Source organism: Atheta coriaria, unplaced genomic scaffold (assembly GCF_025399875.1).
Source record: "Atheta coriaria isolate IRGN ID8LTWV9N9 unplaced genomic scaffold, Caltech_Dcor_3.1 contig_49_pilon, whole genome shotgun sequence".
NCBI classification, from domain to species: domain Eukaryota; kingdom Metazoa; phylum Arthropoda; class Insecta; order Coleoptera; family Staphylinidae; genus Dalotia; species Dalotia coriaria.
Window position 1 is genome coordinate 32963 of NW_027045559.1, and position 22640 is coordinate 55602.

Genomic DNA, 22640 nt, shown 5'->3' on the forward strand with positions numbered 1-22640 from the left:
GTATTTAGAGTTTAAGTCATATATAAGTACATGTTCATGGGCATCTGCTTGTATTGTTTAAATGAAAGCAGTTTTAACGTCCAAAATGAGTGAAATTTGCACAAAATTCAAGCTTCCTGCCCGATTTGGAATTCCAGGCCCAAATATTTGGTAAGATTATGCAGTTTACTGTTACTTTTGGGCAGAAAAATGACTTAAATTGGATGTTTAGGTTAGAAATGGATGAATATACGAAATATAATCCAATTAACTTAGGAGTTGGATTTGCGGATTTTGCACCACCGAAACATGTAACTGAAGGATTAGCAGGTGTAGCTCGAAGCGATAATTTATTGCTTCATCAATACACCAAAGGATTTGTAAGTTTACATGCACATTTAATTTGTATGTACTTATATTATGCCTCTAAAAAGCAATAATTTATTCATATTTTTTTATTATTTTATTTAATGTCCATGAAATTTTAAAGGAATACTAAATACTAAATGTATGTAGGGTCATCCCAGATTGGTTAATATCCTCTCAAAACTTTACTCAAAACTGATAAACAGAGAAATCAATCCTGACACTGAAATGCTTATATCACAAGGTGCTCAGCAGGCTCTGTACAATATTTTTAATGGAATGCTTGATGATGATGATGAAGTGATTGTTATTGAGCCATTCTTTGAGCCTTATGAGCCTATGATCAGAGAAACTGGGGCCAAACCTATTTTTATTCCACTGAGACATAATGGTAGTAATACTGGTGGTGCATTGACTACTAATGATTTTCTCTTAGACAAAAAGGAATTGGAAAGTAAGTTCAACTCAAAAACTAAAGCAATCCTTCTAAATACACCTAATAATCCACTTGGGAAAGTTTTCAACATGGAGGAAATGCAAATGATTGCGGATTTATGCAAAAAATGGAATGTTTTATGTAAAATCCGATTCAACCACAGGGTGGATATATGATAATTGCCGATTTTCGAAACCAAAGTAAGGAGTGGAAATTATACTTTAAAAACTGCGAATTAACAGCATAAATAATCCGTAGGTACAAACATTGATTTATCAAAGGAGACAGGAAATTACAAAGATATACGATTGACGAAGTGGCTGGCTAGGAATGGTTTGATGGGTTTTCCTGCTTCTGCATTTTATAGCACCGAGAACAAGCTAGTGGCAGAGAATTTAATTCGTTTTTGTTTTATCAAGGTAAAAGAAATTTTGAACAAATTGCAGTAAGTCTGTATTAATGATTTTTATGTATTTATAGCGAGATGAAAAACTGTGCGCTGCAGCTCGAGTCCTCCATGATCTGTTTTCTAAGATACAATAAACAGTATGAACTTGTTATACAATATAATTTTAAATTTAAATAAACTCCAAATATTGTATGTATTGACATGTTGATTATTACAAAACAATTACAAAAACACCACTTTAATAGATTATAATGTAAATTTAAATTTTACTTTAAATTCTTATTTATATCATTCATAGATGTCACTAACATGAACTAAAAATCATAAAATAGAATTGTATTGTTTATTTCTATATTTATCGGCAAACGTGGGCAATCTGGGGAGAATTGTGTTTGTTTCGAACACAACTTACACTTTCTTATCGCATTCGCCGTGTGGAATGCAACGCATGAGATTCACGAGCGAGTGTCGTTCGTTACCATCCCCTTACGCCGCATGTTGGCGCATCTTAGTTTAGTTTTGGTCGCAGGTAACGTGTTACATGCGATTCGCGCTGAAGGTCGCGTGCTATCGACGCACTGGCTTTGCGCACCTCTTGCTTTCTTATCATAAACTGTCGCGTCGTTGCTTGCTCACTTTGCAGTTAGTTTCGTGTCGGTCTCAGGTCGATCCAGACATATTTTACGCGACTCGTGTTGTTTGTTCGGACTTCTGCTTTCCAAATTCGCATTAAATTTGATCACCAATCGACTATTTAACTGTATCTACTATAGTACTGCTATGTATTCTTTGCGCGTTTATTGTCCGGCCAGTTTTTGATCGCGCTGAAAGTGTATATTGCAACTCACGAGGTGTCGAATTGCTATGTGAATCAAATTTATATATTGCTCCATGTTGATTTCTTCATCATTAGAATGACCCATCGTGCTGATGTACGTAACTTTCTAAACCGGACAGATTGTTTGGTTGTTACTACTAAATATTACCTATTCTTTTTTTTATTTACAGTATTTGCCATGCCTTGCAGTCCGATGAGTTCTGCATTGGTAAGTTTATAATTCAATTATATTTTTCATTATAATTTCTGCGTCGTACATTAGTTTATACTTACGTTGTTTTTTTTATTGCGTTCCACCGCGTGGTGCAAAGACACAAGATTTTAGTTTACGAGATATTCGCAATTAAAATAAATCGTCAACATTTTATAAATTTTAATTTTTAGCACTTTCAGTCGCGTTTTTCGAATACTCGCCCCATTAAATTAAATTATTTTAAATTTCCATCTGATTGAGATTTTTCCATTCTTCCGTAATCAATAATTTTCTGATTGCTATCTCATATAGTTTGTATGATGCTCGCTGTCGAAAATCGTTGATAAAAATGATCAATTATCAAATTACCAATTATTTCTTAAGATTGAAAATTTCATCTCTCAGATTTCCCTTTTAACTATTGTATCTGATAGAGATTGGTCCGTACATTAAGACGCTGCGATCAGATCTTAATTATCTCTTTTAGTTTACGAGATATTCGCGTTTGAATAAAATGGGCCAAAATTGAAAAATGTCACTTTTTAGCACTTTTACTCGCGTTTTTCGACCTTTTACTATAGGAAATATAATTATTTTATATTTTTATCTGATACAGAATTTTCCAATCTATCATAATCAGCAATTTGTTGGTTGCTGTGGCTTTTAGTTTAAGAGCTATGAATTTTCAAAAATCATCGAAAAAAAGTATCAAGCACATAATCAAATAACAATTCGTGGGTTGTTATCTCGTTTAGTTTAAGAGATAGCTAATTATCAAAATCGTCCGAAAGTATCAAGCACCCCTTGGCAATTTTTTCTTAAGACTTAAAATTTTGTAAGCCTATATTTCCCTTTTAAAGATCCTATCTGATAGAAAATAGTCCGTAGATTAAGATGCTGCGATCAGATCTTATTTATCTCTTTTAGTTTGCGAGATATTCAAGTGATTGAATAAAATGGCAAAATTGATAATTGTCACTTTACACTTTTAGTCGCGTTTTCGACCTTTTACTTGTTGGATATATAATTATTTTATATTTGTATCTGATAGACAATTTCCAATCTTTCATAATCAATACCCGTGGGTTGTTATCTCTGCTTAGTTTAAGAGATATTAATTATCAAAATCGTCGAAAAGTATCAAGCACCCCTTGGCAATTTTTTCTTAAGACTTAAAAATTTTGTCTTCATATTTCCCTTTTAAATATCCTATCTGATAGAAAATAGTCCGTAGATTAAGATGCTGCGATCAGATCTTATTTATCTTTTAGTTTATGAGATATTCGCGATTGAATAAAATGGGCAAAATTGATAAATGTCACTTTTAGCACTTTAGTCGCGTTTTTCGACCTTTACTGCAGAAAATATAATTATTTTATATTTTATCCGATAGACAATTTTCCAATCTTCATAATCAACAATTGTGGGTTGCTATCTCGTTTAGTTTAAGAGGATATTAATTATCAAAAATCGTCGAAAAAGTAGGCATCAAGCACCCCTCAAGTACTCCTTTTCTTAAGAATTAAAATTTCATCTCTGTTTAATTGATGTTTTTCAATTATATTTTTCTCCCTGTATTGAAATCAGCTTGAATATAACACGCGAACGCGGTGTCACACCAAGTTTGCAATCATTTTCCCAGATGCAGAATTTAATTTTGTATCTCTCTGTATAGAAATTTATTGCAAGAAAATTCCGTATCGCGAGTTATAATGAAAGTTGTGTATACGCACTGGTACTCTCGTTGCGCTTGAATTGTAGGTTTTTGATATAACTCGCGATCGCGGTGTCACAAATAAATTTGGAATAATTTCTTCCCAGATGCAGAATTTAATTTTGTATCTCCGTGTATTGAAATTCTATTGCAAGAAAATTCCGTAACGCGAGTTATAATGAAATTTGTGTGTATACTCACTGGTGCTCGTTGCGCTTGGAATTGTAGTTTTACCTCGATATAACTCTCGACCCGGTGTGTCACACTCAAGTTTGGAATAATTTTTCCAGATGCAGAATTTAATTTTGTATCTCCCGTGTATTGAAATTTATTGCAAGAACATTCCGTAATGCGAGTTATAATGAAAAGTTATGTGTATACGCACTTGTACTCGTTGCGCTTGAATTGTCGTTTTACTGATATAACTCGGGTGATCGCAATGTCACACCAAGTTTAACACCACTTAAGTAAATTTGCAGAATTTTGTACTTCCCTGTATTGAAAGTTATTGCATGAAAATTCCGTAACGCGAGTTATAATGAAAGTTGTGTGTATAGCACTGGTACTCGTTGCGCTTGGAATTGTAGTTTTACTGATCTAACTCGCGACCGCGGTGTCACACTAAGTTTGAAACAATTTTCCCAGATTCAGAATTTAATTTTTTGTATCTCCCTGTATTGAAATTCTATTGCATGAACATTCCGTAATGCGAGTTATAAGAAAGCTATGTGTATACGTGCACTGGTACCGTTGCGCTTGAGTTGTATTGAAAGTTGTGTGTACGCACTGGTACCTCTCGCTGCGCTTGAAATTGTAGTTTCACTGATATTACTCTGCGAGCGCGCGGTGTCATAATAAGTTAGGAATAATTTCCCCAGAAGCAGAATTTAATTTTGTATCTCCGTAATGAAATTTCTATTGCAAGAAAACCCGTAAACGCGAGTTATAAATGAAAGTTGTGTGTATACGCACTGGTACTCGTTGCGCTTGGAATTGTAGTTTTACTGATATAAATTCCGTGAGCGCGCGGTGTCACAATAAGTTTGGACTAATTCTTCCCAGATGAGAATTTAATTCTGCATCTCTCTGTATTGAATTTTATTGCGAGATTTATATATACTACCTTATATATTATATTTATACATACTTCCTTATGCAAGTTATTTTAACTCTACGTTTTTTACAGTATTCGCTGTACCATGGAGTCCGATGAGTTCTTGCATTAACACTTACATAAAAAGTTAACGCTACCCTACGGTGTTTTGAATGGGAGCTCACTTTACCGCTATCTTCGTACGTTGCTCTAAAATGGGAGTCTTTTATGGATCCTGTAAGAATAATTAATTTAATTTATGTATACTCCATATTCTTCATTTACATAAATATTTTCCAGTTGTTGGATGAAGCATTGGCAACCTGAGATGGCCTCAGTTTATCAACAGGACCAACTGAGAGCTTCCGTGGTACAGGTAGAGTGCGTTTTGAGGATGAAGTTTGATTACCGGGAAGATGGATGTGTCAACTAGACTAAAATACCCAGAACGTATGTTATATTTTTGCAATTTATAATATTTTATATGTTACTGTTTTGTTATTCATTTTTGATTTATAGAGTCCGAGAAATTGAAGATTGGATTGCCGGTGTTGATGATGATACCAAATACGATTGAAATGAATTTACAAATAATTCGAAGCTAAGTTATTATTTCATTTTTGTTTATTTTGTTAATAGTTATAAAAAGAGCATTATATAATTGTGTAATATTATCCTGTTTTTATGCATATGTATTTTTTAAAATGCTGTATATATTGAGAAATTGAGTTTGTGATTCTACACGTTTTGAATAAAATTGTTGTTTTATATTTTAACTATAAATTTTTATTATTTTATTTGCTCCAAAACTGAGAACATATAGCTCGCAAATATCGTTACTCCTTTAATTAATCCATAAATTTTAAACTTAAAATGTGGTAATGCCACTATTAAGTATGGGAAATAATTCAAAAGTCAATTTGTATCAATATTAATTTAAAAATGCTATCACTAGTGTCATCTATCCACGAGTAACTAAACTACGCCGCTATTCAAGATTGCTGGAGATTCAGCCTCCTCAACTTTCTGCGATCCTGTAATATATTCAAAAGAATTTTGTCACCGATTTTCAATGGATTTCCTCGGACAAAATTTTACCGAGAAATTTGCTGAAAATGTTGCTGTTCATCAGTCTGTAGTATTAGGAACGCAGAAAGTGGACAGACAAATTCCCGCCAAATTATTATATGTATTATTTACTTGTTTCGGTACATTCAATTTTCAATAATATTGCAAATAGGCCTAAAACCGTTAATAAAAGCAAAGTAAAATATTTTACTAGAATACTGATATAGAATTAAATTAATTATCAGAATTCGAAATCAGAATTCTGTGGCTCCCAATATTTACTTTCTTTTCAACATAAAGAGAATCTTTTGCCTTTTTATGACGAAATCTTTCTTTTAAAATTTTTGTGCCATTTTCATCATTTTATTAGGATGCCATCTTGGGGATTATGATCAAGAATATGTTCTTTTCTAAGTTCTTAGTTGTCGAGATATCACTATTTAATCTTTAAATTTGGTTCATTCCGACGGTATGCACATGTTTTCATTCAATTGTGTTATTAGGTTCAAACGGTTAACGTTAGTAAAACTTACTAGAATAATTGATATGAATTAAATTGTTTATGAGAATTCGAAATTCAGGAATTTAAAATTTCCAATATTTAATTTCCAAATACAAAAAGAGAAATCTGTCTTTTTATAACAAAAAATCTTTTCATAAAAAAATTTTTGGTGTCTAGTCTTCGTTTTGAGATAAATATGCTATCTTGTCTAAATCTTCAAGGATCAAGAATATGTAGTTATTTTTATTCCTAACCCCTTTTAGTTGTCGAAATACTCACTATAAAAGGGCCAAAGTTTCATGTTGAAAATTAAAAGCTGGAATTTAGAAAATTTGCTTCGGCTACTGATAGATAGTTTAATTCTTAAGCATCGATTGTTTTAGTAAATTTGTTGCTAGTATTTCAACCGTTTAGCCCCATTTGCAATTAGAATAAAAACACGTGTATCCCGTCGGAATAGTCTAATTTATAAAAAGATTAAATGGTAATTATCTCGACAACTAATAGGGCTAGAAAAAAAGAACCAAATCCCTTTGGTCCTTGAAGAATTCTTGGACAAGATGGCTTACTTATTGAAAAACCACAAAATGGCATCGAAAAAATTTTGAAAGAAAAGATTTTGTTATAAAAGCAAAAGATTTCTCTTTTATGTCGAAAATTAAAAAAAGTGGGAATTTTTAAATTTGCTTCGATTATGATTGATAATATAATTTTACACCGGTTATTTTAGAAACATTTTTATTAGTACTCAAACTATTTATGCCCACTTGTAAATTTTAATGAAACAACATTCGACATAAAAAGAAAATGCCTGCCTTCTTTTTATGACGAAATCTTTTTTCAGCAAATGTAGGTTCTAATACTAAATTTTTAAATTTGTTTTCGATTCTGAAAGTGATTAAATTGAATCGGAAACCAGTAACACACTTATATCAAGGCCCCCTATTGGTATGTAAAACAATTTATTAAAAAACATGCAAATAGAGCCTAAACGATCAATGTTAAGAAAGTAATTACATAAAAGTCGATATAGAATTATTGCTAACAGAACTGAACACAAAAATTCTAAAAAATTCCGAATATACAGAAGCTGCACTTGCTGAAAGAAGATTTTAAACATTAATTTTTTCCTCGTTTCCTATTGTTGTCAAGCTGAATTTTATCAGCCTCCCTCACTCTCTGCGATCCGGAATACCCAAAAGTCGAGTTTCGACTGTTTCTGAGTCCAATTTTGTGTCATTTTTGCCTCTCAGAGTCGACAAAAATAAAGATTAAATATTAGGATCGCAGAAAGTTGAGGAGGCTGATAAAGTTTTCGCGGCAATCAGTAATGTGCTGCCTCTTATGGCGACGGACCGAAGCTCAAAACTTCGGTTGTTGTAGTTTCTAACTGATAGATGGCACTAGCATGCACCCTTTCTCAAAATAAATGCCTAAGGAATCGTTAAATATGTGATCGGGTAGAAATAAGAGAAATAATTATAATTAGAAAAACTTAAAAATATGCATGAGCTCTCATTAAAAGAAAACAATAATGCTATTACATTTTGGGGAGTCAATTTGTGTAATAATCACAAAAGTTATTAAAGATAATGAAATTTAATAATAACAATTGATGCAAGAATGGTCCTTCTACGAGATGCCGACCCAGGTGCAAACCCTAAAACAAGCAAAAATTAGTCCTTCCAACATAAAATGCAATTTTGGGGATCAATTTGTGAAATAATCATAAAAGTAAATTAGGAGAATGATAAAGAAATTTATTACTTACAATTTGATGAGAATGGTTCTTCTACCAAGTCCGACTCAGGTGAAAAATCCCTAAAACAAGCAAAAATTAGTCCCCCTGAACATAAAATGCAATTTTGGGGATCAATTTGTGAAATAACTATAAAAGTAAATTAAGAGAATGATAAAGCAAATTTATTACCATAATTTGATGCGAGAAAATGATCCTTCTACCAAGTCAGACTCAGGTGAAAATCCCTAAAACAAGCAAAAATTAGTCCTTCGAACATAAAATGCAATTTTGGGGATCAATTTCTAGAAATAACTATAAAAGTAAATTAGAGAATGATAAAGAAATCTCTATTACTTACAATTTGATGCGAGAATGGTCCTTCTACCAAGTCCGACTCAGGTGAAAAACTCCTAAAACAGCAAAAATTAGTCCTGAACATAAAATGCAATTTTTGGGATCGAAATAATCATAAAAGTAAATTCGCAAGAGAATGATAAAGAAATTTATTACCACAATTTGATGCGAGAATGGTCCTTCTACCAAGTCAGACTCAGGTGAAAATCCCCTAAAAAGCAAAAATTAGTCCTTCGAACATAAAATGCAATTTTGGGTCAATTTTAATGATAATCATAAAAAGTTATTTAAGAAAATGATAAAGGAATTATTTACTTACAATCTGATACCATAATGGTCCCTTCTACGATGTCAACAGACTCAGGTGCAAAATCCTCTAAAATCAGCAAAAATTAGTCCTTTCGAACATAAAAAATGCAATTTTGAAGGTCAATTTGTACTGATAATCAAAAAGTTATTTTAGGAAAATGACAAAGGAATTCACTTACTTACAATTCCATACCATAATGGCCCCTTTTACGATGTCAGACTCAGGTGCAAAATCCCTAAAACAAGCGAAAAATTAGTCCTTCAAATATAAAATGCAATTTTAGGGGTCAATTTTTGAGACAATCACAATAAGTTAATTAGGAAAATGATGCTATAAATTCTAATACTCTCACCATCTGGTGCAAGAATGGTTCTTCTTCTACAATGTCAGCCTCAGGTGCAAAAATCCCTAAACCAGCAAAAAATTAGTCCTTCAAACATAAAATGTACTTTGGGGGTCAATTTGTTAGACAATCAGAAAAGTTAATTAGAGGATGATAAAAATTTTAGTACTTACATTCTCATGCAAGAATAGTCCCTTCTACAATGTCAGACTCAGGTGCAAAATCCCTAAAACCATCAAAAATTAGTCCTTCGAACATAAAAACGCAATTTTGGAGGTCAATTTGTTCGATAATCATAAAAGTTATTTAGGAAAATGGTAAAGGAATTAATTACTTACAATCTGATACCAGAATGGTTTTTTCTACGATCTCAGACTCAGGTGCAAAATCCCTAAAACCATCAAAAATTAGTCCTTCGAACATAAAAATGCAATATTTGGGGGCAATTTGTAAGGTATTCACAAAAGTTAATTAATAAAATGATAAAGAATTTTAATACTTACATTCTGATGCAAGAATGTTCCTCCTACGATGTCAGACTCAAGAGCAAAATTCCTAAAACCAGCAAAAATTAGTCCTGCGAGCATTAAAAATGCAATTTTGGGAGTCAATTTGTGAAATAATCACAAAAGTAAATAAAGAGAATGATAAAGAAATTTATTACTTACAATTTGATGCGAGAATGGTCCTTCTACGAACTCAGACTCAGGTGAAAAATCCTTAAAATCATCAAAAATTAGTCCTTCGAACATAAAAATGCCATTTTGGGGGGCCAATTTGTGAGATAATCACAAAAGTTATTCAGGGAAATGATAAAAAATTTAATACCTACACTTTGATGCAAGAACGGTCCTTCTATGATGTCAGACTCAGGTGCAAAATCGCTAAAACCATTAAAAATTAGTCCTTTGAACATAAAAATTTAATTTTGGGGGTTAATTTGTGAGATAATCACAAAAGTAAATTAAGAAAATGATAATATTTATCTGCCTGATGATGCCACAGTGTGGCGAAACATGTCGTAGAGTGGTAAAAGTTTTAGTGAAACCCTTAAGGTTTATCCTTTCTATCAACGAAAAATTAGTCATTCGAACATAAAAATGCATTTTGGGGGTCAATTTATTAGATAATCAGAAAAGTTATTTAGGAAAATGATAAAGAAATTTAATATTCATAACATGTTGCAAGAATGGTTCTTCTTCGATGTCAGACTCAGGTGCAAAATCTTTAAAACAAAAAAAAAGTAGTCCTTGAAAACACACGACAGTTACGCAGTTACGGCCAAATAGGCACGTTACCTGCGATCAAAACTAAACTAAGATGCGCCAACATGCGGCGTGAGGGGATGGCAACGGACGGCACTCGTGAATCTCATGCCTTGCATTCCACGCGGCCGAAGCGATAAGAAAATAAATTGTGATAAAAACAAACACAATTCTCGTGCTGAATGCCCACGTTTGCAGATAAATATAGAAATAAAGAATACAATTCTATTTTATGATTTTTAGTTCATGCTAGTGACATATATGAATGATGACCATCTGCCTCAATTTAGTTTATTAAAAGCAATGAAAAATTAAAATACGACTTATATAATAATAATAATGTAATTTCGTATGATTGCCCGCTTTCTTATAATTGACCGTACGAAGGTAGTGGTAGAAGTGACTTCCATTCAGGGCACCGTACGAAGGTAACGGTGGAAGTGATTCCCATTACACGGGTACATACGAGGGTAGCGGTGAAAGTGACTTTATTCAGTGCACCGTACAAGGGTAGCGGTAGAAGTGAATTGTGTTTGGGCTGACTTTCATTCGCCCATTTTATCTTTCGAATTAAAATTTCATCTCTCAGATTTCCGTTTTAACTAGCTTATCTTATAGAGAATAGTCCGTAGATTAAGACGCTGCAATCGGATCTTAATTATCTCTTTTAGTTTACGAGATATTCGCGATTCAATAAAATGGGCAAAAATTGCAAAATGTCACTTTTTAGTACTTTTAGTCGCAATTTTCGACCTTTTACTGTAAGAAATATAATTATTTTATATCTTTATCTGATAGAGAATGTTCCAATCTTTCATAATCCGCAATGCATTGGTTGCTATGGGTTTTAGTTTAAGAGATATTAATTATCAAAAATCGTCGAAAAAAAGTATCAAGCACCCCCCCTTGGCAATTTTTTCTTTGGAATTAAAATTTGACTATAATATAAGAAGATAAGAAAATAGTTAATTTTTGAAGAGTAAAGGTTCTTAAATCCTCTCAAAAGATGCGAAAAATTGACATTTTCAGTTTTTCAGAGTTTTCTTCAATTGCGAATATCTCGTATACTAAAAGAAATAGAGAGTATGGAAACGCGACTATATGTGCCTTTGCAACACGCGGTGAAACACAATACAAAAAACTACGTAGATATAAACAGATGTACAACGCAGAAATTATAATGAAAAATATAATTGAATTAGAAACTTACCAATGCACAACTTATCGGACTCCAAGGCTCGGCAAATACTGTAAATTTAAAAAGAAAACATAAGTTAAAACAAAAATATTTCATACGATTTAGTAATATTACATTCTAACAGCGAAGAAACAATCAAACAATCTGTGCGGTTTAATTAAAAGTTATAAAAAGTTCACAAGCGCGATTGGTCATTCTAATTATGAAGAAATCAACATGGGACAATATGTATTTGATTCACATCGTAACTCGACACCTTGTGAGTTGCAATATACACTTTCAGCGCGATAAAAAACCGGCCGGACAATAAACGCGCAAAGAGTAAATAGCATTACTATAGTAGTAACAATTAAATAGTCGATTGATGATCAAATTTAATGCGAATTTGGAGCATAGAAGTCCGAACGAACAATACGAGTACGAGTCGCGTAAAACACGTCTGGATGAGCCATAAACCGGCACAAAACTGGCTGCAAACTGTGCCAGCAACGACGCAACAGTTTATGATAAGAAAGCAAGAGGTGCGCAAAGCAAGTGCGTCGATGGCACGAATCGCATGTAGCACGTTACCTGCGACCAAAACTAAACTAAGATGTGCCAACATGTGGCGTGAGGGGACGGCACTCGTGAATCTCATGCGTTGCATTCCACGCGGCGAATGCTATAAGAAAGTGTCAGTTCTGTTCAAAACATACACAATTCTCATGCCGATTACTTACGTTTGCCGATAAATATAGAAATAAACAATACAATTCTATTTTATGATTTTTAGTTCATGCTAGTGCCATCTCTGAATACAAATAAGAATTCCGGAATTCAGAAGGAACTTAGAACTTTGAAGGAATTTAGATTAAAATTAATGAAAGATTTTTCTTTAACTATTAAAGTGGTGTTTTGCTTTCATTAACCATAGTTGAGTAAGTGGAGGAACAATTAGAGACAACTTTTTTTATTCTGAAATTGTAAAAAATATAGAAATATCAAATTCCCCAAAATATCCCAATCCGAAACGTTAAGGAACCAAATTTTAGTTACTAAAATCTTGCCTGAGCCATCGTTTTGCATCTCTGGTATCATTTCCAAATGTATTCCCAAATCTTAAAAAAATATTTCATCATTGATATTACAAATAAAGAAACTTTTCTAAGTCATACCGGAACTTTTCTCCTGGTACATGGCCGCCATAATTGGGCAACAAGCCCACATGTCTTTGATAAACATGATGACTTATTATTGCTAGAGGAGGATCCGGTCTACTCACTGACACCGGGGCCCATTCGGTACTTAATCGTTTTCGGTAGTTAGAAGTAAAATCACAAAGAGCACCGTTTGTTAACGCTTGATTAGCTTTTCCAAACGAAGAATAACCGAATGGTAAATGACCAGAAAATCCTGAATAAAAAAATAATATGACGGAATCATAATTGTGATCAATAATGATTTTTTTAAATATCACACACACCTTGTTTTAAATATTTCTCAGCTTGAGTATTTTCCATAAAATAAGGACTATGAGAATGCATAGGTGGTGTGATTGGTGGCTCTTCTATTGGCAAATTTCTTTGAACCGCAGCACATTCCGGTCGTACTTCAAGAAGCGGCAAAGTAAACTCACTAGTCGTCAACTAGTACCGCATAAATTTTATAAATATTTTTTATAATTTCGTGTCTATCTAAGCAAATTACCTCCCGATCATCTAAATCTCGCGGATCCCACTTTTTATCTTGCAAAGCACCTTGCCGCATCAACTGATTCAAAGCTTTAGCATCTGCTTGTTGCAATTCTTGAAACTGAGACAATGCTTCAGTAGCTTGCACTGTATATCTTTGACCAAAAAGACCATTTAGTCTTGGTACAAAACCCTCATATCCTGGAATTGTGGGATGTTGGTAAATTTCACCACCGTGCTTGATACGAGAGTTTACAATATCAATATCTCTTTGTGCAGGTCTCACCACCTAATAAATATACCGTAAATATACCATATTTACTTAAGTAATTAAATAAACATTGAGTATTACTTGATAGTCATCTACATTTCTATCCGATAATATTAACTTTTCTGAATGCCCAACTGATGGGTCTAATAATAATTTATGCGTTGTAGATCCATAAGAGTTACCAACACGATATTTGTATTCGGGACAATGACCAGTGTACCTTTGTTAAAATAACATTAAATATAATAATTCGAGGAGAATACTTTGATACTACCCTGGAATAAAATGTGGATTTGGTGACGAAATCAAATCCATCGACATTTTTGCCACTTTAATAAAATTTTCTCGCAAAATTTTGTAAAAATTTTCAATAATTTAAAATACGTATGAATTTTTTACTACAATTTATTGTTTGACAAGTTATAACATAACGAGGTGATTGCTTGTCATAAACTTTTGTGACAGCACAATAATTTATGAAAAACAAGGGTAAATATTTTTGCAATTATATGCAATTATACACAATTTCGTGTCACATTTCATGTCAATGTAGAGATATTATTAACTACAATGCAACAAATAATTGAGCTAATATATAAACACATTAAAATTTCTCAAGAAAGCAGTTTGCAAAATGAGTGATATTAGCACAAAATTCAAACTTCCTGACCGATATGGAAGTCCTGGCCCGAATATTTGGTAAGATATTACGATTTATCGTTAATTCTAATTAGGAAAATGACTTAAATTTGATGTTTAGGGTAGAAATGATTGAATCTTGTTCAAAATATAATCCAATTAACTTAGGAGTTGGATTTGCAGATTTTGCACCACCGAAACATGTAACTGAAGCATTAGCAGATGTAGCTAGAAGCGATAATGTATTGCTTCATCAATACACCAAAGAATACGTAAGTTTACATTCACATTTAATTGGTATGTACGCTTATTATGCAAAATACTAAATCTAAATATATGTAGGGTCATCCTAGATTGGTTAATATCCTCTCAAAACTTTACTCTAAACTGATAAACAGAGAAATCAATCCAGACACTGAAATGCTTATATCAGAAGGTGCTCAACAAGCTCTGTATAATATTTTTAATGGAATACTTGATTATGGTGATGAAGTGATTGTTATTGAGCCATTTTTTGAGTCTTATGAGCCAATGATCAGAGAAACTGGTGCCAAACCTATTTTTATACCACTGACACATAATGGAAGTAATAATGGTTGTGTATTGACAACTAATGATTTTCACTTAGACAAAAAAGAGTTGGAAAGTATGTTCAATTCAAAAACAAAAGCAATCCTTCTAAATACACCTAATAATCCTCTTGGAAAGGTTTTCAATATGGAGGAAATGCAAATGATTGCAGATTTATGCAAAAAGTGGAATGTTTTATGTATCGCTGATGAAGTGTATGAATGGTTGGTTTATAAACCATATCAACACATAAGGATGGGTAATTTATATTTTATTAATTGAAAATGCTTAAACTAAGTTTTAAATTCAATAGCTACCCTGCCAGGTATGTGGGAGAGAACAATTACCGTCGGTTCAGCAGGCAAAACGTTCAACATTACCGGTTGGCGAACAGGATGGGCTTATGGGCCAGCGGGCTTGATGAATAATTTTAAAGTAATTTACCAAAATTCTATTTACGCACATTTGACACCCATACAAGAGGCTATTGCTATAGCATTTGAGAAAGAGTTTGATTTGATGCTTAATAACCCAAAAGAGTGTTTCTTTTACACTTTATCCGAAGAGTTATTTACGAAACGAGAGTTTTTAATGAAAGCGTTTGTTAAAGCGGGTTTAAAACCAATTCAACCACAGGGTGGATATATGATAATGGCCGATTTTCAAAGCCAAGGTAAGAAGTGGAAATTACAACTTAAAAAACTGAATTATCTGCTAAAATAACTTTTAGACCTAAAAATTGATTTATCGAAGGAAACTGAAAGCAGCAATGATCCTCCTACGGTGTCAAACTCAGGTGCAAAATCCCTAAAACCATCAAAAATTAGACTTTCAAACATAAAAATGCTATTTTGGGGTCAATTTGTGAGATAATCACAAAAGTTATTTAGGTAAATGATAATGAAATTTAATACTTACAATCTGGTGCAAGAATGTTTCTCCTACGATGTCAGGTTCAGGAGCAAAATCCATAAAACAGCAAAAATTAGTACTTCGAACATAAAATTGCAATTTTGGGGGTCATTTTGTGAGATAATCGTAAAAGTTATTTAGGAAAATGATCCTCCTACGGTGTCAAACTCAGGTGCAAAATCCCTAAAACCATCAAAAATTAGTCCTTCAAACATAAAAATGCTATTTTGGGGGTCAATTTGTGAGATAATCACAAAAGTTATTTAGGAAAATGATTATGAAATTTAATACTTACAATCTGGGGCAAGAATGTTTCACCTACGATGTCAGGTTCAGGTGCAAAATCCGTAAAACCAGCAAAAATTAGTCCATCAAACATAAAAATGCTATTTTGGGGGTCAATTTGTGAGATAATCACAAAAGTTATTTAGGAAAATGATAAAGAAATTTAATTCTTACAATCTGATGAAAGAATAGTCCTTCTACAATGTCAGACTCAGTAGCAAAATCCATAAACGACGCATATCACCCGCGCACAATCGAAGGAGCATTGAGAAACAACACTACGTAATAACGTAATAAGATAAATAAAGAGACTCAAATTATTGTCAGGTAAATGTACATGCTGATCACCTGGCGACAAGAATAAGACTGACGCGGTACGCAAACAAACCGCGTGGCGACCGCATAAAAATTGCAAGAGATAAGAAAACTTGTTTGTAAACACTGATAGTTTCAGTGTGGTAGTGCAGAACCTGAAAAGAATTGTACTCGTACTATGCATGGAACTTGCATTTTTTTAATTTCGATTCAGAATTTAATTTAAGAAAGTTAATCAGTGCACTAAATACAGGGTGCTTTCCACACCATGTTTTTAAATTTTCCTGAACTTGCTCATTTTAGAAGGACATTATAGGGCACTTTCGGAAGGACTGGAAGGTTGAACAAGTATGCATCGTGTAGAGAAACTCCCCGATCTCCATCTCTCTTTCTAATAATTGCTGTTTTTATCACCGATGCATATTTTATTTCGTCATAATAAAAAGGTGGCCCAAATTCTCTCCATAATCAAATTCCAATACGTTCCTTTGTAAACACGATTAATTCTTAAGTTTAACATCATTTTTTAGTCGTAATTATTAACAAGAGTTACAATTTTAAAAGGTATAAATATATATATCGTCTTTCTTATCAGATAGCATCAAGAAACAAACTGTATTCATACTCTCTCTTTAGTTCCATATTAAAATATAATTTGTGAATATCAAGAAGCTTTAATAAGCTTCAAAACTACAAATTTGCACTTTCTGTTAAAATTCCCTGCTATGCGGAGTAATGTATATGTAATTACTTTTCTTCACAGTTCGTTTGCACTCTTCGCATCATTTAAAATTAAAAAGTATTAACACAGCCAAGTTGTATAATAATTAATCGAAACAATAGTCACTAGATTACTAAAACTATGTATCTTAATCGACTTACAACGAATATTATGCGTACATAAATAGACTATGCTCTTATTATCGAAAGTGTAGAAACACAAAATTAGAAACATCACCTTTATACACGTACATATTTACATCGCAATTTACACATCCGCGCAATTTGTAATAATCATATTTACAACGTGCATCTAATAAACGGCATGAACATCTATCACAAACTGAACACATTTCACATTTATCATTATTATGTCAAAGTGTGACAATTTTGGGTATGCGATTCGTTGCTGAATTTTAAATTTCCGGTAAATATTAACGATTTTTCATCTATTTAACATCTAGTGCTTGTGCCAAAAAATTTGCACGGGCTAGCCAAACAGTAAAATGAAGATTACATTGAGTGTTTACAAAGCTTTAAGAAATTGTAAAAAACAACGTGTATATCATTCTACAAAATGCATAATTACTAAATAAAACAAACAAACTTCATGTTGAAATTTTCTCTTTGAGAATAAATACAATTTATGTACTTGTTTATTAGATAAACAAGAACATGTCAAGCCAAGTCCATAAAATTGCAGTAAACACTCAAAGTATGAATATTTTGACAGTGTTTTCCGTTTTCCCGATGTTTTTGTTTTCTTCGCGTTACAAATTTATTTTCGTGTGTGCTCATTTCGGTTCCTGCCCTGCTTACATCACATCACTTAGTTTAGGCTTATGTCTGTAGCATATTATTATAAATATAGCCCTAATGCTCTTACTGTAACACTTAAATTGCACGAAATATATCATTACATCGATGTGACTAACAAAAAAAAACGCATTTAAACGCTGGTAACTCCACATTCTCCAAACTCACAAATCGTTCGCATTCAGAATCAAAGTGTAGCAAATCTACATAGTACTCTACTACAGGTAAATAACGCGTAAATATTTCTATATAATATGACTTTCTTACTCTTTGTTTTCGTATTCATTTGTTTTGTATTGTATTCAGTAAAGCTATCGCAATTGACTACCTCACTTGCAGCCACATTTGAGGACATCTTAATAAACATAAAATAATAGGAACTATCAATGCTATTTCTTGAAACTATCGCAGCCCAACGTATTGCTGTGGACTGATCGCAACTTACTTAGATTTAAAATAACAAAAACAAAATAAATAACAAATTCACCCGTCGGCGATAATAAACATGTAAAATATAAAACGAAGAGATTCCCGTCGTGAATATCAAGCAGCCTACGTGGTTGTAAGTATATTGTGTTGGAGACTACAGCATACAGTTTTCCATTGTTATGTGGATGCCACCATTGTGCACCTTCATTTTCTCCAGGACTTTGTTAACGTACTCTGTTGTTTGGCCAGCAATTTTCACTTCTAAACATCATAGAATTTTAGTTATAAATCGAAAAAAGTAGATTTAAACACTTACTCATAGAAGATTTAGCTATTTTCTCAACATGCTGAGTGAATTCATCCTGTTTCCCCTGCGCACAATTGTTAATCTTCACTTTAAGTATGTGCCTGGCTTGGTTCAAATGGTTCAAGAGTCGTTCTGAAAGTTTTCATCAATGTAGTGTTATTCAATCAAATTTAAATGTATTCATTCACCCACTGTGTTCATTCTCGAGTCCTTCCAGTTTGATTTTATTCGCCTCATGCTGTGCTTTCTTCTTGAGCCTACACGCCCTGGACGCCAGTTTGTTCTTCTCTTTTCGTGTCTTCGGCCGCACATTGAACGGTAACTCACTGACCGGCGTCATATCGTTGATAATCCTTCCCAGTTTATCCAATTCTTTGCCAATGTTGTAGAGTTTTCTTGGATTCGGTGTAAGATCATTACCGTCACCTTTACGTGCTTTCCCGCTGTGCTTGATACCACGCACCACACAATCTGGGCTGAAGACAGGGTCAGTGATTTGATTCAGCACGTGTGGATTCTCCGTCTTGGTCTTGACTATCAGGCGTTGTCCTTTCGGTCCCTTGGCTTGTACATTGTACTGCCAAAGAAGCGTTCCTTCTTTTTCATCGACTTCACACCGGTGTGATCTTCATCGTCATCTGAGTCACCTAAAATAGATTTGCATCAATATTTGCAAAGTGTTAGTTCAAATATAATTAATTTCAAGGTTGACAAGTTTCCCTTTCAAATACACTTTATTTTTTTCCCAACTTTTACTTAAAACGTTCGAAGCAATATGAGAACGCGAGGCACGTGTAAACAATCAAAACGCAAGTTGCAAAAACGCGCAAACCGATGAAAATCATAATCATAAATGTCGCATTCGTAATAATGTATGAATACCTAATGAAGTTGCACACACGCGTTTGGCATTTAAGTCACAAAACGTATCACCGTTTAGCATTTATTATATCTATTTGTGCCGATGTAAACAAACCCAAACTTTCACACGACACCGATCGCGATTATCAAACCAGTCGTATCGTTTTACGAAAACAATATTGTTACACACTCGAATCGAGTATCGATAAAAAGTTGAATTCAAAACTTCAGTGACATAATTCGCGATAGATAAGCGCATCGTAAATAAATATTCAGTAGTAGTTTCAGAGGCACGTGTTATCCAAAACCACAGTGTAAAAAAACAAGCACCGAAAACGTTTGCAAATTTCTGTCCGCTTGTTTTGTGTTTTGGTTTCGTTCTGTGTGAACGATCGAACACATTTGCATATTCTCTAATGTGTGTACTGTGTGGCAAATAGGAAACAGTTAATTTCATGGCCAAACTTATACACTGCCACCGACGAAAACAAAACAATCCTGCGATTCATGGTGGAGGAGCAAGCGAGCACAAGCACCTGCATTTTTTTTTATTCTGCAGCGCTTAATGAACGTGACGAATGCTATTGACCGCGCACATTTAAATTTTACGCGAATCGTAAATAAAGCAAATCTTTTGAACGGCGCACGCTTCAAGAAAAATGCGGAAAAGCCTTGAGAGCTGTTTTTATAGTTTTGTTGTCGTAATAGATTTGGCTTGTGTGCAATCCAACACAAGTCATTAAACCTCAGAAATTAACTCACCGTCAGTTGAATAGTCCTCATAATGCTCACTGTCTTCGTCACTGTCCAATTCGTCGTGGGAAATATCCGGCGCTTCGGGACTCAACACACCGGTCGATAAAGATGATGTAGAACCAGCCTCGACTTGTGATCCAGTGGATAGTAAATGTGGTCTGGGTTCCCTCCTCTGCCAGAGGTCCCTTAAAGCTGAATGCGTTGGTGCCGATGAGCTCAGCCTTGAACTGTGCGCCATTCTTTGTTGTAGGCGTGCTTGAGATGGCGAGAGTGCCGACACACTCGGCCCGGGCACACTTTGCCCCAGGGGTACCTCTTGTGAAGGGTAACTATCCCGTTGAAGCAGTTCATGGAGGGTACTGTGTTTCGCCTGGAGGCTGGACGACGATGGGGATAACGTTGGTACAAACAGGGGTGAGCTAGAACTAGCTTGACTCGTCGGCGAAAAGTCTTGCTTGGTGTTAACGACTCATAGGAATTCGAATTCAGGTTGTATTCGTCTTTAAAATAGGCCATACCCGTCGATGGGCATGATGACGCAAACAAACTATTGTTGTTCAGGTTGTTCAATAGACTACTCTGTCCTAAACCAAGAGACATGCTTTTTATATTGTTAGATGCTGTATTCAAATAACTATTTTCATCTGGCAAAAGAAGATCATCGAAGTTTAGATCAGCAAAGAGAATGTCATCAGTGCTTTCGAGGTTGGCTAACGTGGAGTCTTGAATAAGGTCCGCCTTGTCCACCACTTGGAAGATGTCATCATCAAATTGAATCCCTGGTTCCATTTTGGGCATCTCCATGTCAAGCTGTTTGGTACTCCACATTGTATTTGTGTCGATAGACTCTGGAGAAGCAACCTGTGTTAACATATCCTGGTAAATTGGTGAATCCATGGCGTCCAAATGAATATCACGGTAATCATCGATTCTCTTCAAGGGTATTGGTACGCTGGCCGTCATATTGATATTTATAGAATTTAAGGATTCCAACATTGGTTCTTCTTTTATTGGTATTCCAGGATCAATACAATGGCTATCCATTTTGATTTACCAAAAGAATCTAGAAAGTATATTTAACTTGAATTAATGATGATGAAGTATGATGCATTATTGCGAAATACATAAACAATGTTTGTTCACAAAATGTGTTTTCAGTGTTGATAAACGATTTGAATTATATACGCAAGTGGGAAAAAAAACGAGAAAAACAAAAGATGTAAACAAACAAAACGCAACTATACAAGGTGCCTGCCAGCAGGAAATAATATTTTGAGCATCATAAAATGTGGTTTACGTCCACAGCTGGGACAAAACGACTCACCGTGCTGTATAGAGAGCCTAAAATTAGTGATAACTCGTCACTGACGAACTTTGACCAACCGATTTTATAATAAATTGCTGATAATCATAAACACTATGGTAGGCGCGCGGTGCGCATGCGCAGTGTACGGCGCACGCTGCAGCAAAAGCAAAATATTCGCGTAAATTTCCACTCGACCTGCTGGAATTCGACAAAGGCTCACAATTCCGTTAAATACACGCTGCACCCGCGCGATGACACTATTTTTAGAAACGTAGACACAAGGGAAGATATTCCTGCGGTTGTCAATTCTGCTCTACAGCAGGAGGCGACACGCCATGCTTGAAAACAAATGAATCACAAGCGAAACACGCTTGACGTCACTGTCACTCTGTAGCACAACACAAGAGAAAATCCGAAATTGTTGTCTTTCCGATGGTTGTCAGCTGTGAATGGTTGTCTTCGTTTGCAGGAATGCGCTTATGGTTTAATTGTGACACGATGGCACACTTCGAATACGTTTGGTAATCGATTTATTTCGCGAAATCGTGGCGCTTGTGACGACACACGCTGCTGTGCTGCTTGGTAATGTTGGTAAACACTGAGCGCGCTGCCAGTGAGCTCGTACGGCGCGGGCTGCAGGCAGCAGGGAAAGGTCACATGAATATATTCAATAAACGAGTGCGGCAGCCAATCAGCGTTCGCGCTGCCCAACCAATCGACGACGGCACGTTTCGATGTAAACAGAAGTGAAACACGGATCAACAAACCGAGCGAAATACAACATTTCAAACGAAAACTGATTCCTGCTGACTGCCTGACTCTAATCTCAGTCTTACATAACTCATATTCAACATGGCACAAATCACCACAAATTATTTCCAATACACGTCGGAGAAATGATCACAATTGTATCGATAAGCAGTTTTTGTTTTCTAGTGCTGAACATCGAATTCCTACATAATTTATTGAAAGTT

At 34.3% G+C, this 22640-nt stretch overlaps 3 protein-coding genes, 4 long non-coding RNA genes and 1 pseudogene across 11 annotated transcripts in view; 4 read left to right on the top strand and 4 right to left on the bottom strand.

The window, feature by feature from the left end:
- Positions 1-9: 9 nt before the first annotated feature.
- On the top strand, positions 10-15727 carry LOC135802981 (kynurenine aminotransferase-like; the record flags this gene model as incomplete). Its single annotated transcript, XM_065316615.1, has 5 exons — positions 10-150; positions 212-359; positions 496-799; positions 15273-15632; positions 15690-15727. Coding segments are annotated over exons 1-5 (939 nt in total), but the record flags the coding sequence as incomplete, so codon positions are not given.
- LOC135802961 (uncharacterized) lies at positions 926-1386 on the top strand. The gene is made up of 3 exons (XR_010550684.1): positions 926-981; positions 1040-1200; positions 1262-1386. It is a non-coding gene; the product is annotated as an uncharacterized lncRNA (long non-coding RNA).
- Positions 1744-5153, top strand: LOC135802978 (uncharacterized). The gene is made up of 3 exons (XR_010550691.1): positions 1744-2122; positions 2199-2236; positions 5122-5153. It is a non-coding gene; the product is annotated as an uncharacterized lncRNA (long non-coding RNA).
- On the bottom strand, positions 9205-11865 carry LOC135802975 (uncharacterized). 5 transcript variants are annotated; one of them, XR_010550687.1, is made up of 5 exons: positions 11822-11865; positions 10015-10088; positions 9850-9901; positions 9685-9737; positions 9205-9238 (listed from the first exon to the last, which is right to left on the bottom strand). It is a non-coding gene; the product is annotated as an uncharacterized lncRNA (long non-coding RNA). The 5 variants fall into 5 exon arrangements; XR_010550686.1 differs by lacking the exon at positions 9205-9238 and adding an exon at positions 9540-9572; XR_010550690.1 differs by lacking the exon at positions 9205-9238 and adding an exon at positions 9540-9572 and having other exon boundaries at positions 10015-10065; positions 11822-11859.
- LOC135802957 (CIMIP2 protein CG18335-like) lies at positions 12743-14203 on the bottom strand. The gene is made up of 6 exons (XM_065316592.1): positions 14025-14203; positions 13832-13970; positions 13496-13768; positions 13272-13434; positions 12964-13201; positions 12743-12906 (listed from the first exon to the last, which is right to left on the bottom strand). The coding sequence occupies exons 1-6, from the start codon at positions 14069-14071 to the stop codon at positions 12837-12839; spliced, it is 930 nt and encodes a 309-aa protein (XP_065172664.1). The 5' UTR covers positions 14072-14203; the 3' UTR covers positions 12743-12836.
- LOC135802977 (kynurenine aminotransferase-like) lies at positions 14208-15168 on the top strand. The gene is made up of 4 exons (XM_065316613.1): positions 14208-14449; positions 14573-14661; positions 14732-15035; positions 15098-15168. Exons 1-4 carry the CDS (start codon positions 14425-14427, stop codon positions 15166-15168), a joined length of 489 nt encoding a protein of 162 aa, XP_065172685.1. The 5' UTR covers positions 14208-14424.
- LOC135802962 (uncharacterized) overlaps positions 15728-22640 on the bottom strand; it is a 43396-nt gene continuing 36483 nt past the window's right edge. Inside the window, exons 2-3 of the long non-coding RNA XR_010550685.1 lie at positions 15878-16054; positions 15728-15766 (exon numbers count right to left, since the gene is read on the bottom strand). This is a non-coding gene — a long non-coding RNA (uncharacterized lncRNA). The remainder of the gene's footprint in view (positions 15767-15877; positions 16055-22640) is intronic.
- On the bottom strand, positions 17799-22301 carry LOC135802963 (protein CREBRF homolog; annotated as a pseudogene).